The sequence below is a fragment of the Rhineura floridana genome, chromosome 3, assembly GCF_030035675.1.
Source record: "Rhineura floridana isolate rRhiFlo1 chromosome 3, rRhiFlo1.hap2, whole genome shotgun sequence".
Lineage (NCBI taxonomy): Eukaryota > Metazoa > Chordata > Lepidosauria > Squamata > Rhineuridae > Rhineura > Rhineura floridana.
The window spans coordinates 32,243,732-32,261,884 of record NC_084482.1 but is presented as its reverse complement, the minus strand read 5'-3'; the positions used below and the strand labels follow the sequence as shown (position 1 = coordinate 32,261,884).

At 44.6% G+C, this 18,153-nt stretch overlaps 1 protein-coding gene across 1 annotated transcript in view; it reads left to right on the top strand.

Annotated features, from left to right (window-relative positions):
• The first annotated feature begins 775 nt into the window (after positions 1–775).
• Positions 776–18,153, top strand: part of LOC133378730 (protein FAM186B-like) — a 29,961-nt gene continuing 12,583 nt past the window's right edge. Inside the window, exons 1-4 of the mRNA XM_061613356.1 lie at positions 776–1,030; positions 4,035–4,266; positions 13,242–13,418; positions 14,190–18,021. Coding sequence (XP_061469340.1) covers positions 776–1,030; positions 4,035–4,266; positions 13,242–13,418; positions 14,190–18,021 — 4,496 coding nt within the window. The remainder of the gene's footprint in view (positions 1,031–4,034; positions 4,267–13,241; positions 13,419–14,189; positions 18,022–18,153) is intronic.

The window sequence follows — 18,153 nt, the reverse complement described above, 5'->3', positions numbered from 1 at the left end:
GTTCTGGCATTCACATGCCAATCACTGCTAGTCAACATATTCTAGCAGGAGAGCTGTTGCATAAACTATGAAATAATAGTTCCAGATCCCCATAATAACCGTTACCTCCTCTATGAGATTATTCCTCTTTTACTTCAGTTTTTTCCCCCTCCCTACTATTTCTGGGGAAACTGAGTTTAGTCCTGGTCTGAAGTGTGGTCTTCTTTGCAATGTGGCTTAGAAACAGTAAGATTCAATTATTGGATAAGAATGCAAAAAGCAATTAATAATAGCACCAAACATTGTCACAGCCTTCTTATACGGCAAATACCTTCTGACAGGTTCAGAAATAAGGTGCTAGGGTTGAGGGGAAACTCTCTCTAAAGCTGATATACAGCATGACAACCATTTTCAGTTTGTCTCTGACAGACTTGGAGAATAGAATAATCCACTGTTGAATTAAGCAATACATCCCACCATCTCTCCAGAGCATTAATGCATTCTGAGACTTGTATACAGAGCATACATGAGCATATAGAACTATCAGTATCTGTTCCTTGGGGCTTTTTATGCAAATGGACGTTGTGCACCTGATGATGTCATGGATTAGAAGCCGTAGAATGGCAACTGTGACATCAACTACACAAACAGAATCTGCTCATCTCCTGGTGATGAGTTTCTGCTTAACAGCAGGCGGGAAATATTAAACGGAAAAAATCAGTCTATCTCTCCCCACCCTTCTAACAACTTGACCCAGTGTAAACAAGTTTATTAGGCTTACCCTGGTGCTGCAGTCATGGATTTCCAAAAGTTTGTTGCATGGGAGAAGCTGTCAACCCTTGCTTCCAAAACAGATGCTCCTGAATCTTCATCATCTTCATCAAAATCAGGAAGTGCGAGTGATAATCAATATGAATCTGATTATGAGGCCAAGTCCAAAGATGCATCCCTCAAAATAGAACCCAAAATTTCTCCCTTAATTGAAATCCCTCCTTCTGTGAGGAATGTGTTGGATAAAATTGAGATGGCACAATTGGAAAGAGCAAAGAAGGTATGTGTTGACAAAATGGAAGACCTGTCCTGGAGCAGGGAGGGTTGATTGATAAGGAGCCCAAATACACACAGCCTTTCACAACAGGTTTTCAGTATGGACTCATGCTGACACATTAAACACAATTTAGTTTCTCTGTTTATTATTATTATTATTATTAATTTATTATTATTATTATTATTATTATTATTATTATTACTCTTTATTTTTACCCTGCCCTTTTTCCAGAACTGGAACTCAGGGCAGCTTACAAATAAAAAACTACACATAGGTAAAAAACATACAAAAATATACAATTAAAATAGAATAAACTATTCGTAACATTAAAACCATGAAACATACACTTAAAATACTAAGACAATTTAAAACGTTAAGAATAGGACCATAGAACAATACAACAGACCTTATGAGGTCCTATCTTAAACATCTTCTAGTCCAAAAGCCTGTCGGAATAAAAAAGTCTTTGCCTGCCGATGGAAGGATAGCAAGGAAGGGGCCATTCGTGCTCCCTAGGAAGAGAGTTCCAAAACCTGGGGGCAGCCACCGAGAAGGCCCTATCTCGCGTCCCCACCAATCACGCTTGCAAAGGTGTTGGGACTGAAAGAAGGGCCTCTCCTGAGGATCTCAACGCCCGGGCAGGCTCATATGGGGAGATACAGTCTGACAAATAGCCTGGACCTAGACCGTATAGAGCTTTATAGGTCAAAACCAGCACTTTGAATTGTGACCGGAAACAAACTGGCAGCCAGTGGAGCTGTCGCAACAGGGGGGTTGTATGGTCCCTGTAACCAGCTCCAGTTAGCACTCTGGCTGTAGCTCTTTGTACCAGTTTAAGTTTCCGAACAGTCTTCAAAGGCAGCCCCACGTAGAGCGCATTACAGTAATTTAAATGGGATGTAACTAAGGCATGCATCACTGTAGTCAAATCAGGCGTCTCCAGGAACGGGCGCAGCTGGTGCACCAGTCTTAGCTGGGCAAAAGTACTCCTGGCCACTGCAGAGACCTGGGCCTCCATGTTCAAAGCTGAGTCCAGGAGCACACCCAAACTGCGAACTTGTGTCTTCAGGGGGAGTGTAACCCCATCCAGCACAGGCTGAATCCCTATTCCCTGATTTGCCTTTCGACTAACCAGGAGCACCTCTATCTTGTCTGGATTTAATTTCAATTTGTTCGTCCTCATCCAGTCCATCACTGATGTCAGGCACCGGTTCAGGACCAGGACAGCTTCCTTGGCTTTAGGTGGAAAGGAAAAATAGAGTTGGGTGTCATTCGCATACTGATGACACTGAACCCCAAACCCCCGGACAACCTCACCCAGCGGTTTCATGTAGATGTTAAATAACATGGGGGACAAAACTGAGCCCTGAGGGACCCCATATGTCAACGGCCAAGGAGTCGAACAGGAATCCCCAGCACCACCTTCTGTGTTCGTCCCTCCAGGAAAGAGCCGAGCCACCTCAACACAGTGCCTCCAAGTCCCATCCTGGCAAGGCGGCCCAGAAGGATACCATGGTCGATGGTATCGAAAGCCGCTGAGAGGTCCAGTAGAACCAACAGGGACACACTCCCCCTGTCCAGCTCTCTGCATAGGTCATCCACCAAGGCGACCAAAGCCATCTCTGTCCCGTAGCCAGGCCTGAAACCAGACTGAAATGGGTCAAGATAATCCATTTCATCCAAGAATCTCTGGAGCTGGGCAGCCACCACACGCTCTATTACCTTACCCAGAAATGGAATGTTGGAGACTGGCCGATAGTTACCTATTATAGAGGGATCCAGGAAGGGCTTTTTCAACAGAGGTCTTACAACTTTATTTAAGGAAAATAAAGTGCAAAAATAGTCAGGGTGACAAAACAAGAAAAATGTGAGTAATCCTGCAGGTAACTGATTAACATACACCAGATCAGGTCTTTCCATTTGTTTGTTTACCAAACCTGCTGCATTATTGGAAGCCTCCTTAGATCTTGCAGTGGGGAAAAAAATGAAGAGTAATGACTCCCATCAGCTGTTAAGAGGGTATGAAAAGCACAGCTCGATTATACCTAAGGTCAGTCTAGCCCAGCATCCTGCTTTCCTCAATGTACAAGCAGATGTCTCCAGGAAATCCACAAGGAAGACCTGGAAGGCAATAGGCCTCTTACTTACACTCAGTCATACCATCAGTCCATCTAGCTCAGGTATGAGGAAGCCATGGCCCTCCATGCTGGCTGGAGACTATGGGGGCTGCAATCCAACAACATCTAGATAGCCAAATGTTGCTCCCAAGTGACATTTATTCATAAGTATGCTGCCTTTTATTCCAGAGGTTCTACCCAGCCATCAGGACTAATCACTACTAACAGACTTATCTTCCATGTGTTTTATCCAACATAGCACTAAATTAAAGTCACTCAGCAGTATGCTTGTTCTGCTGGTGAAATGTATTGCACTAGAGGAACATTGTTACAGAACAGAATGCATAAGCAGGTTGCTGGTAATTCTGTTGCACAATAGATTTCACAATCTGTTGTACAATAAATTTCCACTAGTGCAATTGTTGCATTGGATTCCTCTATAGCACAACATTGAAACTCACCCATCTGCTTGCCGAACAGCCCTTCCAATAGCAGACAGAGAACACCATGTCTTTTAAAGCCATTCAAGTTAGTGGCCAACATTGTTATTTCTTTGGCACATCTTTTCATTTATTGATATCTTCTACTGTCCCTAGGACTCAGTTCAGGTCGTGCACTAAAAATATCACAGTAAAATCAGACTGAAACATTTGCTAATATCACAGATCCTTAGAGGTTAATTCTTGCCACCAGTAGCCAGGCTCAGTGAGAATGTCCTGCTGTAAAGCTTCCAGCAAGTGCTCCAGGAATGGTTCAAGAGAGTGGGTTCCTAGAAGACATCTATATTTATTTATTTTATTTATTTATTAAACCTGTATACCGCCCCATAGCCGAAGCTCTCTGGGCGGTTTACAATAACTATATATGCCCTCCCCCTTCTATCCTTACAGGAGGTTTCTAAGAAGCTCTTTCGCATCCTGGACAATGTGAACCGGACCTATGAACGCTACAAAAAAGATGAAGGAGCTGACCCAGAGATAGAAAAGGAGTACTACCGTTCACAATTGTGGGAAGAGAGAAGCCGTCGATCTCGTTTTTTAGATGAAATTACTGATGTGTTAGATGAGAGCTTCTACAAAGCACAGGAATTACAGATGGTGCTTGAGTCACTAAAATCTTTGCGTAAGTTCCATGATAATGGAAATGGGAGAGTCTGCTATGACAAGTGCCAATTTCTGGAAAACTAGAAAAAGGGTAGAGGAGCAAGAAAACCATGCTTGGCTCCATGGAAGCAGCAGGATTTCAGCAAAAGAGCTGAAAGCCACCCGCCACCTACCCCCCACACCCACACAGGACAGAAAAGGGGAATAGATGGATAGAGATAGAAAATACAAGGGATATAAACAAATAAACAAATGTGCGATAGAAAAGGGGAATATATAAATATATATGCAAATATATGTATAAGTGTATGTGAAAAACATGCATTTAAAGGAAAAAAACACAGTGGGTGAAACAATGTCACAAAACAAAACAAAAAACCCTAAATGCGAAATACCTGGTGGAACAGGAATGTGTAAACAAGCTACCTGAAGCTGTAGTAATGTAGCCTTTGAAGCCTTGAAAGAGGAAAAACTGCACAATTTTGAAAACGTCTGAGTACTCAGACATCCTAAGGGAAAGGCATCTTTAGCTAGTAAGGAGGGAGAAATACATTCGGTTAATATTAAAATGTGAATTAACTTAATACACACTTTGCAATACAATATATGAACTGAACCATAGCTCTCCTTCAAACACTTAATCTATCTGAATTATGCAGTGCAGTTCTCCAACCTGTGAGCATGCCCAAAAGCTCACATATTAAGCTGCATTATATTAGGGAGAAATGTTTACAACATGCATATTCTGGATAAAACTGCATACAAAAAAAGGGATATTAGGAGGAATGGGCACTAAAATGCAGATTAATTTCTGTGAGGACTTTTTTAATGCAAATGTGGTGAACTTGGATTTAAGACTGCAAAAGTTAGAAACTGAAATTGACAAACACAGTAATCCCTAAACCAGAGCTTGGAAAAGTTACTTTTTTTGAACTACAACTCCCATCAGCCCCAGCCAGCATGTGCTGGCTGGGGCTGATGGGAGTTGTAGTTCAAAAAAGTAACTTTTCCAAGCTCTGCCCTAAACTCAGCAAGACCTCCTGGGGTGCTCTTAATAAATGGAGAAGCTCACATGTATGAAGGCATTTCCTAAAGTAGGAGTGGGAAAATTTTGGGCCAATCATGGCCCCACAAGGGGTCCAATTTGGCCCACAAGACAATTTTCCACAAACCATGCCCACCTGCCCATCAGCTGACATCACTAGAGGAGCAGGATAACAGGATTTAATCCTGCATTAGCTGCACAATCCTGTCCCCAGAAGGGAACAAGATCACAGAGCTAAAGCAGCAGGACTTCATCCCCACTCATCAACTGAGCGGGATTAAAGCCCTGAGCAAAAGCTCCCTTTGAAGCAGGTCACTCACAAGAGCTACTTCAAAGAGGCTTTTGCAAAGACTTTCAGTTTCTGCCCTCCCATTTACTCAAATGGGAGGGCAGAGGCTGTCTTAAAGCCCCTCCCACCCCTTTTAATCCCCGATTGTGCTGAGTTAAAAGGGAATCACAAAGGATTTGGGCTGGTGAACAGCACCATCCACCTGTAAATCATGTGATGTCATAATTATGTAATGTGATTGACTGGTGGGTGACCCTGCCCAACTCTTAAATTTGGCCCATGAATCTGAAGTTGATAAGGATCTGACCCACAGAGCCAAAAAAGGTTCCCCACTCTGTACTAAGGAACCAACTTCAAGACTATAGGGGGGGCGCAGAAGGTAGAGTGGGATCTATTTGTGCATCTCTGTGTGACTCACAGCAAGGGTTTCTGACTTCCAGTTGTTTTACAATAGGAATAACAAAATGATCCTTGTGGCCCTGCCCCCAATTTTACATGTTTACTCCCTCTGGAGCATCAATTTTGCTAAAGGAGAAGGGGAGGGTTTTTTTTGTCAGTTTGCTTCTTGTCAGTTGCATGCCTCTGGGCTGAAGCCAGGAAAAGGGTCTAGGTGCAATTGAAATGAAACTGATTAGAGGGGTGAGTGAGTGAAAGGCAAAGTTGGCAGCGGCTGCAGCAGTCAGGCAAAAATAATTGGGGTTGTCTCCCCCGCCTTTCTCTGTGGTGCCTTGTCAGACTTTTCCCCTTTGCCTTGACAAAACAAATGCTTTCCTTTTTGGCAGAATCGGCAGATAAATTGCCGATTATCATTCACCCATTAATTTGTCTGCCTGTCAGTTTCATTTCCTGACATGTTTGCAGTAAAGTCCTTTTTTTTAAAAAAAGTAGCTATGTACTTAATGGGGGGAGAGGGGGGGAACAGCTGCAGCACTAGGGGACAAAGAAGACCTGCCCTGGGAGTGAGTATCTGAGCATCTGGGTGCTTGCTGCTTGCTCCTTTGGGCTGCTGTCTCTCAAGACAGCTGAAGTCCCTGGTAAGTGCTGCAAGGTCTGGGACCCCCTGCCAGGCCCTTGCTCCAGAGAGAGGCTGCAGTTAATCTTACAGCCTCTTGCATCAGCTGCTGGCTGGGTCAGGAGGCATAAAAGCCCAGCCACCCTTGGGGAGCCCCTTGGGGAGTCCCGAGGGCAAGGGCACTACCCCCCTTCTATTACCTTCCTTTTTTGTTTGTTTTAATTGTCTGTTAAACCAGTCTAGAGGAGACTGGTGGTGGGGAGGCCGTGCAGTGCATCTGTAGTCCCTGCACAGGGTGAGAGCCTGTGCAGTGAACTGAATGGTAGGAGAAAGTTGCCAGATGCCTTCCGAGTGAGAGTCTGTAACTGGCAGAAGGCTGGCCCTCCCTGGGTGTGAGAAAGGAGAGAAGAGTAGATGGGCCCTCTGTGAAAAAGTGTGAATGGGTATGACTGTTCCCAATTCTCGCAGAGGCCTTCTGGGATAAGTGGTTCCGGCAAGCTTTGTTGGTGGGCTTGTGTTGGGTCCATATCAGCTGTTTAGGAGGAGTTTTAGGACAATTTCAGTGATCATGGGTAGAGGGAAATATAGCCATGGGGATGTGGTGAATTACCCAAGAAGATGAGGGCAAGGCTATCTGCGCCTTGTTCCTTGCTGCCGCTCCTCTCATGGATGGGTTCTGCGTTGCTCATCTGCTGTGCCCACTGGCCTGTGTGTGTTGTTGTTTAATGCCAGATCGGTACACAATAAGACCACTCTCATCCATGATTTGATTGTGGATGAAGGTGCCGATTTGGTGTGCGTTACTGAGACCTGGGTGGGTGAGCTGGGAGGAGTTGATCTGACCCAGCTTTGCCCACCTGGATACTCGCTGCAGCACCAGCACAGGCTACAGGGACAGGGGGGAGGAGTTGCTGTGGTCTACAGAACTTCCATCTCTGTCACCAGGAAACCACTCTGTCTTGGAGCTGGCTGTGAGGGCCTGCACCTGGTGTTGGGCCGAGGAAGCAGTAAACTAGGGTTGCTGCTGGTGTACCATCCATCCTGCTGCCCGGCAGCTTCTCTGACCAAGCTGGTGGAGGTCAACTTGGCTGTGGTGTTGGAGGAGCTCAGAATGATAGTGCTGGGTGACTTCAATGTCCATGCTGAGGCTGCCTCTAGTGTTCCGGCTTGGGACTTCATGGCCTCCATGACGACCATGGGGTTGTCTCAAGTTGTCACTGGCCTGACACATAGGGCAGGGCACACCCTCGACTTGGTTTTTGCTCCAGATGCAGGAAGGGGTGCTCTGGAGATTGGGGGGGTGGATGTCACCCCATTGTCATGGTCAGACCACTTCCTGGTGAAGTTCAGACTTATGGCTCCGATCCTTCCCTGCAGGAGGGGTGGACAGATTAAAATGGTCCACCCCCAGAGCCTAACGGAATCCACTGGATTCCTGAATGACCTGGGGGAGTTCCCAGTAGATAGAGCAGGTGACCCTGTTGAAGGCCTTGTCACACTGTGGAACAGTGAGGCACATTAGGCTCTTGACACGGTTGCCCCCGAGCGCCCTCTCCGGCATTGTGGAGCCCAGTCTGCACCTTGGTACACCAGCGAGCTAAGGGCAATGAAACAGGCTGGACGACGGCTAGAGCACAAGTGGCAAAAGACATGCTGTGAGGCTGATCGGGCACGAGTAAAACATCATAACCGTGCCTACTGTGTGGCGGTGAGTGCAGTGAAGAAGGCCCACTTCTCTGCCTCCATCGCATCCTCAAGTAGCCGTCCAGTGGAGCTTTTCCGTATTGTCAGGAGTCTGTCGACATCAACTCCAGGAAATAGAGTTTTAGACCCTTCGGAGGCCCACTGTGAATTGTTTGCAAAGCACTTTGAGGGTAAAGTTGCTCGCCTCCATAGCAGTCTTGATGCTCCCTCCACATCTACTGTAGTCCCCAGTGAGGTGTCCAGTGCAACGTCTGCTGCAACTTCTTGGGATCGGTTTCAGTTGATGCAGCCTGATGACGTGGACAAGGTGCTTGCGATGATACGGCCAGCAGTGTGTCCTCTCGACCTTTGCCCTTCTTCGCTTATTAAAGCTTGCCAAGCGGGTTTGACCGAGTGGATCCAGAGTGTGGTCAATAAATCATTGCAGGAGGTAGTGGTTCCGGGCGCCTTGAAGGAGGTGGTGATCCGACCACTCCTGAAAAAGGCCCCCCTGGACCCATTGGTTTATGACAACTACCGACCGGTTGCAAATACCCCCTTTTTAGGCAAGGTGATTGAGAGGGTTGTGGCACAGCAATTGCAAGTACTCTTGGATGAAACAGATTACGTTGAGCCATCCCAGTCTGGGTTCAGGCCTGGTTATGGGACTGAATCAGCCTTGGTTGCCCTGATGGATGACCTTTATCGGGAGAAGGACAGGGGGAGTGCGCCCGTTATTCTTACTTGATCTCTCAGTGGCTTTTGATACCATTGGAGAGAGAAAAGTAAGAGGTCAAAAAACCAGAAAGCTCAAGGGATGAAACTTTATTCTGTGCACCAAGGCACTATAGTAAAAAAAATCCTTTATAAAAAAAGTTCCTTTTGGAAATGCAAGAGCCCAACGCGTTTCAGCTTGTGGATTCAAGCCTTCATCAGGGGCTAAAATACATAAAAGATTTTTTGAACTTGCTTTAAAAATATTCAGACATTTTAAACACACAGTCAAAATTATAATTATACAGTCAAAATTATATGTACATCTTATTTAAATGATTTTTTTAGTGTAAGAAAAACAGTTACAGAGATGCTTCTACAACAATATTGCTTTTAACTTAAAATAATCTCAAAATATACTTACAGAAATTCACTCTTCAACAACATATAGAGACCAACTTTCACTGTTGTTTTCCTTATAGCTGTTAGCATGTAAAGAACCAAAACCAAACCCAGAAATATAAAGCTCAGAAACATACAATAAATTGAACCAGCTTGATAATTAGTTCATCACACCTGATTTGAGTTGACTATTCTTTCTTTAAATCAAAGTAAAGGCAGGAGGTTGAATTCCTCATTTAACCCATTAGGAATTATGGTATCCAATTCTAAAATCCAATGTAGTTCTCTACGCAGTAAATTGTCTATATTTTTACCATAAACCTTTTCCAAAACCCAAAATTTATATTCTGTTATAGGGTAAGGGCACTGATTGTGATGTTCTACAAGCGGTGCCCCTCTTCTATTATTCCTTAAATTACTCCAATGCTCCCCTATTCTTATTTTTACCATTCTTGTGGTCTGTCCTATATACATTTTTTTACATCCACATTGTATAATGTAGATAACTCTATCTGTACTACAAGTGGAAAAGTGCCTCAGATGATATTTCTTCTGATTAATTGGATTAACAAAATCTGTCATTTTGCTGGTATTTTTACAAAAAATGCAATGGCCACAAGGATGATGGCCCAGGGGAGAAGTTATACCTGGGAGTAAACTTTGTCTAGATTGGATGATGTCTTTTAAGTCACTATGTATCAGGATGTCCTTGAGATTCTTAGTTCTTTTATAAGAAATCTATGGAGGGTCCTGACAGCCCTTAAGATGTTCTACTATATGCCAATGTTTCCTTATACTATTCTGTAACTTCTTGGTGATATGGTCAAATGTTAATACACAGTTTAAACGAGTGGAATCTTTTTGTGATGATTTTTTTAGGAGTTCCTCCCGTTTCTTTTTAGTTGCTTTTTTGAAATTATTCTCAATAATAGGAGATGGGTATCCTCTATCCCATAGTTGTTTTTTTAAGGATGAAGATTGTGTCAAGAAATCTTCTTCTGTGGTGCAATTGCGTTTTATTCTAAGGAATTGTCCATGGGGTAAATTATCTCTTAATGTTTTTGGATGTGAACTGTCATATTTTAAGTAAGTATTTTTATCTGTAGGTTTTTTATAAATCCTAGTGTGTAATTTATTATTCATTTTCTTAATGTCTAAATCCAAAAAATTAATACGACCCAAATTCCACTGATAATCAAATTGAATATTGCTGTCCTTATTATTGACCCATCTTACAAAATTATTGAGGGATTCTGAAGTACCTCTCCAGATCAATTAAACATTGTCAATATATCTCCACCACCCTATTAGTTGTTCAAAATGAGGTCCCTTGTTAATATCTTTTTCAAAATTTTCCATATATAGATTTGCTATTTCTGGAGCCATGGGACAACCCATTGCTACTCCTTTGATTTGCCAATAGTAATGATTATCAAATTTAAAATAGTTGTTACGCATAGCTATTTCTGCTAAATCATAGAGAAAATGGGTAGGAGGATAGATGTCTGTTCTTAAGTCCAACGTTGTACGAATAATATCTAGGGCTTCATTTTGGGGGATGCTAGTATATAACGACCTAACGTCCATGGTAACTAAAAGGTCCAAGTCATCTATATGGACATGTTGTATCTTGTTAATGAAATCAGTGGAATCTCTAATATAGGATGGAATGAGTGGTATAAAGGGCTTAAGAAAAAATCAACAAACTGGGATAAAGGTTCTAGGACTGACCCACATCCAGATACAATAGGACATCCTGGAGGGGGTCTTATTTCTTTGTGTATTTTTGGCAGGACATAAAATACTGGAGTTCTAGGATTTTCTTTACATAAATTTTTTTCTTCTTCTTTTGTAATGTATCCTAAACACACCCCTTCTTCTAATACATTTTTTATCTCTTGGGTAATCTTGTCTGTAGGATCGTATGACCATGGTATCCTTCTGGGCCGACTTGGTGAGCTGGGTATTGGAGGCACTGTTTTACAGTAGTTCCGATCATATCTCTAAGGTCGCTCTCAGAGAATAGCATTGGGTGACTGTCTTTCGGCCCCCTGGCAGTTGTGCTGTGGGATGCCACAGGGTACCATCTTGTCCCCCATGCTGTTTAACATCTATATGAAGCTATCAGGAGATTTGGGGCGAGGTGTCAGCAGTATGCTGATGATACCCAGCTCTATTTCTCCGTAACATCTGAATCAGGAGAGGCCGTGCAAACCCTGGACCGGTGCTTGGACTCGGTCGTGGGCTGGATGAGAGCCAATAAACTGAGTCTGAATCCTAGCAAGATGGAGGCGCTGTGGGTTGGTGGTTCCTGAGTTCGGATAATTGGTCAGTTGCCTGCTTTGGATGGGGTTGTACTCCCTCTGAAAGAGCAGGTCCATAGTCTTGGGGTGCTCCTGGATCCATCTTTGTTGCTAGAGGCCCAGGTGGCCTCTGTGGCTAGGAGTGCCTTTTACCAGCTTCGGTTGATAAGACAGCTGCGTCCGTTTCTGGACCGGGATAGCCTGACCACTGTTGTCCACACACTGGTAACCTCTAGGCTGGATTACTGTAATGCGCTGTATGTGGGGCTGCCCTTGAGGTTGGTGCAGAAGCTGCAGCTAGTGCAAAATGCAGCAGCGAGACTGCTCACTGGGGCAGGGTATCGCCAACATGTCACCCCGCTGCTGAAAGGACTGCACTGGCTGCCCATTTGCTACCAGGCCAAGTTCAAGGTTCTAGTTTTGGTGTACAAAGCCCTATACATCTTGGGACCAGGATACCTGAAAGACCATCTTACCCTTTATATACCCAGCTGATCACTGCGCTCTGCAGGTGAGGGCCTCCTGCAGATACCATCTTATCAGGAGGTTCGTTCTGTACAATATAGGAAATGGACCTTTAGTGTGGCGGCACCTACCCTGTGGAATTCCCTCCCCTTAAATATTAGGCAGGCGCCATCTCTGCTATATTTTCAGCGCCTTTTGAAGACTTCCCTCTTCCAACAAGCCTTTTAAGTTAAGACCTATGCCAGTCTGTGTCTGTGTTAGAATTGCTTTTAATATGTCTTTTAATATCTTTAACCCTTTTTTAAAAGATGTTTTTAAAGTTTTTTAAAATGTTTTTAACATTGTTTTGTTTCAATTGTATTTTAAGGTCTTTTTATGATTTTTAAAGTGTTTTTAATGTTTCTGTTTGCCGCCCTGGGCTCCTGCTGGAAGGAAGGGTGGGGTATAAATAAAATAATAAATAAATAAATAAGGAAAGCTACAGCAAACTCCGACGTGGGAAGACAGAGCAGGTTGGAAGTGGCTGGTTAAACCACCGGAAACAAAATGAAATTTATGGAAAGTTTAGTGGACAGAGAAAGGGGAGTATCTGAAAGTGACAATCCACCTGCCCAGCAAAAAACAACAAAGCAAAGCACCTACCTGGAGGAACGCAGCGAAGCGGAGATGGTTTTTCCTTCACTTTTCCCATTTCACAATTTCAGTGGATTGGGTTACTACAGATTTAAAGGGGGAAAGTGCATGATAGCTTCTGCTTGTCTGCAACGTCATGTGAACCATGGGAATTAAACAGGGATGCAAGTAGCATCAATCTCATAGTAAGTCACCGTGTGAATGAGCCCTAGGATTGAGCCTGGAGCTTTTCTGCCTGCAAAGCATGTGCTCTACCACTGAGTGTATGGCTCCAGTAGCATGGATTCCTCAGAAAGGGAGAAGAGATGTTTCTGTGATAGTGTTTGACAAATTAAATCTCAAGTGTATTGGACTAATATATTAGAGACTGTTTTTAAAAGGACAGAGTATCATTTTACATAACAGGTGTTTCTGTCTTGCCTCATTTGGGTCTAAAAATTATTTCCAGATGAAATGCTGAGAGCAGTTGAACGAGAAGAAAAGGTGGCTCCCACTGACGACTTAATTGAAGAGATGGAGGGGAAAATCCTGAAATCTATCAATGTAATTGACTCAAATGTTCAGCGTCTGATCAAGATATTCCACCCACTCTTTGAAGAGAAAACTAAGCCAAGACGGAAATCAGGTACCTAAATGTAATGAATCTGGTAGAGAAAAGGGTTGCATCATCAGAAAGCAGGGGCTTATATTTTTTGTTACAAGAAATTAAAATGCAGATAAACTAAATAATATACCAAAAGTCAGTCATACAGAGAATCGGAGATCAGAAGCAAACTCCCCTATCTTGGACAATTAAGCCAGCATCAAAGTTTGCAAAGGGCGAGGCGGTTGCTAGGGGATTTAGAAGCAAAGAGATAAAGGCAGTTGCAAGGTGAGCTGTGAGTCTCATTTAGTTTTTGTGTGTCTCAGTATCTTATCTAGTTTAAGGGTCTGTCTAATCTTCTGCTTTATTGATGGTCTCTGCAACACTGCCAGCTGTGTGCTCATAGTGTTTGGGGACCTATTTCTGAGAAGCTTTTGCTTTTCAAAAATATTTGTTCTGGAGTCCTTTCCCCACCTAAATTAAGCTGCTGAGATTAAGAAAACTAACCAGGAGTAGATAAAAGTGTAAAAGGTCTGTGAACTCAGTCCTGGTACTTGTACTGAAAACAAATTCCCAGGCTCAGAATGTAGCTTTCTTGTCTGATCTGTTTGTACTCGCTCAGAGACAAGATTGACTACAAACAACTGGAGCATCTTTGTTACATTTAAGGCAATGCACAGAGTTTTCTTGGTTTAGAGGGAAGCTCACAGCAACACCATTTGATAATTCCTGTTCCAGTAGTAATTCATCACTAGGCAAATTTTCCCTTGCATGTACTCTAATTAATTCTTGCTGTGTCTTTGATTTTCTCAGCTCTCAGATCTGGCCTGTTTAAAACATGGAGAGAAAAAATAGCAGATATGCCCCAGGAAGGTGAGCCTTTGACACCAGAGCGGATGTTGGAAGACGAACCTCTTACTTTCACCCGCACTAATGAGCTCAACAGCATGATGCAAGAAATGGTAGATTCTTCAGTCTTTAACAAAGCAGAGTCTGTTGGAATTAAGTACATTGCAGGCATGGTAGCAAACCTCATAAAGGCCCTCAGCCTTCTAGGTAAGCAATACCGCAGCTTAAAAATCAAGTCTGAAAACCTGGCTGCCTTGGAAAGCAGGAAGCAGGACCCACAAATTGCAAACCTGCAAAGGGAACTACGAGTGACTCTGGAGAAGAAGGCAGCACTGGAAATGCAAGTCCAGAATGTTGAAGAAAGGTGTAAGGTGCTCTTGATTAGTAATGAAATGATGCAAAAAGAGCTGCATGATGCAAATGAGAAGGCAATGGTGGTGACAACTAAAGTCTCTTTGACCAGAGCTCCTTCAAGTAAACTTCTCGAGAAAACTTCCCCAGATACTGAGAAAGATATGAAAGCAAAAAAGGATGAGAAATCATCTACGAAACTCCATGCTGGGATTAAAAAGATGCTAAGTGCAAAAGCTGAAGAAGGGGAAAGCACAGATGAGGAGCAGCACCAGCAGAAACCCAAAGCTGAAGGCAGTGATAGTGAACAGCTACAAGCAACAGTTTCAGAAGAACCTTTGGCCCTCCTTGCAATAAAAGCTCAAGATAGCAGAATTAAACATGGCTTGAAGAAGGTCACATCACCAGAGACAGTAATAGCCCATATATCCTCACAGCTATCACAGAAGACGTCTGAGGAAAAAAGCCCTGAAGCCACCACCATAGGGGACATAACATCTCTTGAACAAGAGCCAGCAGGCAAATGGGAGCCAAAGGTAAGTGAGTGGAAAAAAATACGAGCATCCATTTTAAAAAGACCAAAAGGACTCACAGCAACAAAATCACCTGAAGGAGGCACTCAAGTGTCTGAAGGAGAACCAGTTTCTGTCGAAAGTGGCCCTAAACCCACTATCAAACAGGACATTAAGGGCAGCCCTTCTGAAGTGGAACTCGCACAATTGTCCAAACAGCCAGTAGAAGGAGCCCCAAGTCCTGGTATCCAGCAGGGTAAGACAAGAATGAAGCTTAGGTTCTCAATGAGGGACACTGCCGGGAAAGTTGTAGAGGCCATCAGAGAGAAAAAGGTAGTCAAATTTGAGGACGACAAGCTGACCCAAAGGCCTTTGACAGCTCCAGAGATCCAGAAGAAGTGGGATGGAGAGCTCCCAGATAAAAGCTCATCACAAATAACCGTAGCAGAAGGAGCTACTGAATCAACGTCTGAGACACAATATGTTGGTCAAATGCAGGCACAGAAACGGCCAATAGGCAGGCCAAAAGAAATCCGAGGGAAGAAAGCAGTGAAGCACCCCAGTAGAACACCAGCAGCGGTGCCACAGCCACGTCAGGCAGAGGAGACAGGAGATGTCATCCATGGTTTAGGTACAAAGTTACAAGAGATTGCCACAGAGAGAGGTGGTGTATTAGATGCAGAGACTATCAAAAGTTTTTTTGAGGAACTGGACATGACGTATCAAGAAATAATGCCAGGTGAGGTGGCTGAAAGCCATGACATTAGTCCAGAAGAGGAGACTGGAAGCTATGAGAGTATCCCAGGAGACGTAGCTGAAAGTCATGACACTAGTCCAGGAGAGGTGGCTAGAGGCCGCCCAGTAGACAAACTTGCCAAATTATTTACTGTAAAAAGGCCCTCATTGCCTTCTTCTGCATCTGAACAAGTCTCTAGGAAGGAAAAACAGAGAGTCTCAATTACTGAAGCATCCTCTGGACAAGAGACAAGCTCTGAACTGCAAGAATTTCAGGCGGCCATCCTTGCTTGCTTAGAGGACAAGCTAAATAAATTAAAGAAGAGTCCCTCAGGCAGCTGGAAGCGATCACTAAGACCCCAGCCCACGCACCCACAAGCCCAACAACTCTCTCAAGCAATAGACAAAAAACTGGACGAATGCATCTTGATGAAGCAGAAAATCGCTAGTGGACTGAGGAGGCAGAAGTTCGTAAGGAGCATACAGGACAAGGGTGAGCTGCAAGTAGAAGAGGAAAAGGGAATAAAAGTTACTCCTCTATCTTCTTCCTTTGACATTCCTTCTGTGGTGTCCCAGGATTCTTCAAGCAGTTCTTACAGTCTTTCTGGAACAGAATGGGAGCAAGAAATGAAGTCATGGCCACAGCAAAGGTGGGAGAAGGAAGAACAGGAAGAAGAAGAAGAAGAGGAACAAGAACAGCAACAAGGAGAGGAACAAGAACAGTTGTGGAAAGACCAGAAGGAGCCCCAGGATCAACAAGAAGAGGTATCGTGGCAGTATGAACACTCGCCTATTTTGAAAGAGGAGGAAGGCGACTTGGCCAAAGTTTCATATCCCAAGGAAGCAGAGCCATCTCAGGAACATCAGCTTGATGAAACAGATCGACAGGTCAAGGAATCATGGCAGGAAGGGATAAAGCAAGAGGCAAAACAACCTTCTGCAGAAAAACACAAGCGTGTCCAGAAACAAAAAGGGCCCCGATGGAAAGCGTCAAAGTCATACCTGGAAAGTGATAGCTCACGGGAGTTCGATCAAGAAAAGCAGCTTTGGTACATGCAAATCCAGCAGCAGCTGCAGGAAGAGAAGCAGCGGCTTCAAGAAGAACAGGCACGGCTGCAGGAGGAACGCCAGAGGCTGGAAGAGGAAGAGCAATATCTGGAGCATTGGGAGAAGATGTTTGAGGGGCAGCGGGAACAGTGGGAACGGGAGCAGTGGCAGCGTGAGGAGCAGGAGCGCTTGTGGCAGGTGCAGCTTGAGCATTGGCAGCACCTGCAGCAGGAGAACGACAAGCAGGAGCAGTTCTGGTGGGGGCAGCGAGAGCAGCAGCAGGAGCAGCAGTGCATGTTGCAGGAGGAGGTTGGGCGGCTGGAGCAGGAGTGCAAGGAGTACCTGAAACTGCGAGGGGAGCAAGCAGAAGAGCAGTGGCGCTGGAGCCAACTCAAGGAAGGGTACGAGAAGCAGCAGCTCCTCTGGCAAGAGGAGGACGTGGAGCAGGAGAGGAAGAGGTGCCAGTGGCAGGAGCAGCGAGCGCAGCAGGAGCAGCAGATGGAGGCTTTGCGGGAAGAGCAGCTGGAGCAGGAGCGGAAGTACAAGCAGTGGCAGCAGGAGCAGGAGGAGCGGCAGCAGGAGCTGGAGCACCTTTGGGAGAAGCGGTGGGAACAACAGATGCAGCTCTGGCACCACCAGATGCATCAGCAGAGGGCACAGGTGGAGAAGTGGCAGGAGCAGCAGAACAAATTACAGGAGAGACAGGAACAGATACAGAAGGAAGAGAAGCCCTTGGCTGCCAAGATGAAAGTGGTGGAGGGGACTATTCTGGATCAGTTTGCCAAGCAATATAAGGTTTCTCCCACCCCCAAAGAGAGACACCGTTCTACTACTCCCCAGCTCAGCCCCATACCTAGTTGTGAATTTGATGAAGATACCTTTGAACTGGAGACCACGTGGTTCCCCAAGCTCTTCTCCAGAGCTGAGGAGTTTCCTGCACCAGGTGTCACAGAAAAGCGTTACTGGATAAATGTGGAAGCTCAGAGGAAAAACCTGGAGGTGTTGGGGCAAGCTGTCCAGAAGGCTGGTATTTCATCAGAACTGTACACCAAATCCAAAGGATTAATCAAACAAGCATTGCACAGCAATGTAGAGAGGCTGGCTTTGCTCTTCCGGAAATACATCAGCTTCTGCCATCTCCAGGAGGCCAGGTAAGATTAAAAGTCATACATGAAGCTACTCTGAATCTGGGCAGTGGGGCACACTGGGAGCAGCATACAGTCGCCAGACTAAGTTGATAAGAGCATGATGGAAGGGAAGATGGACTAGTCATCCATCCATCA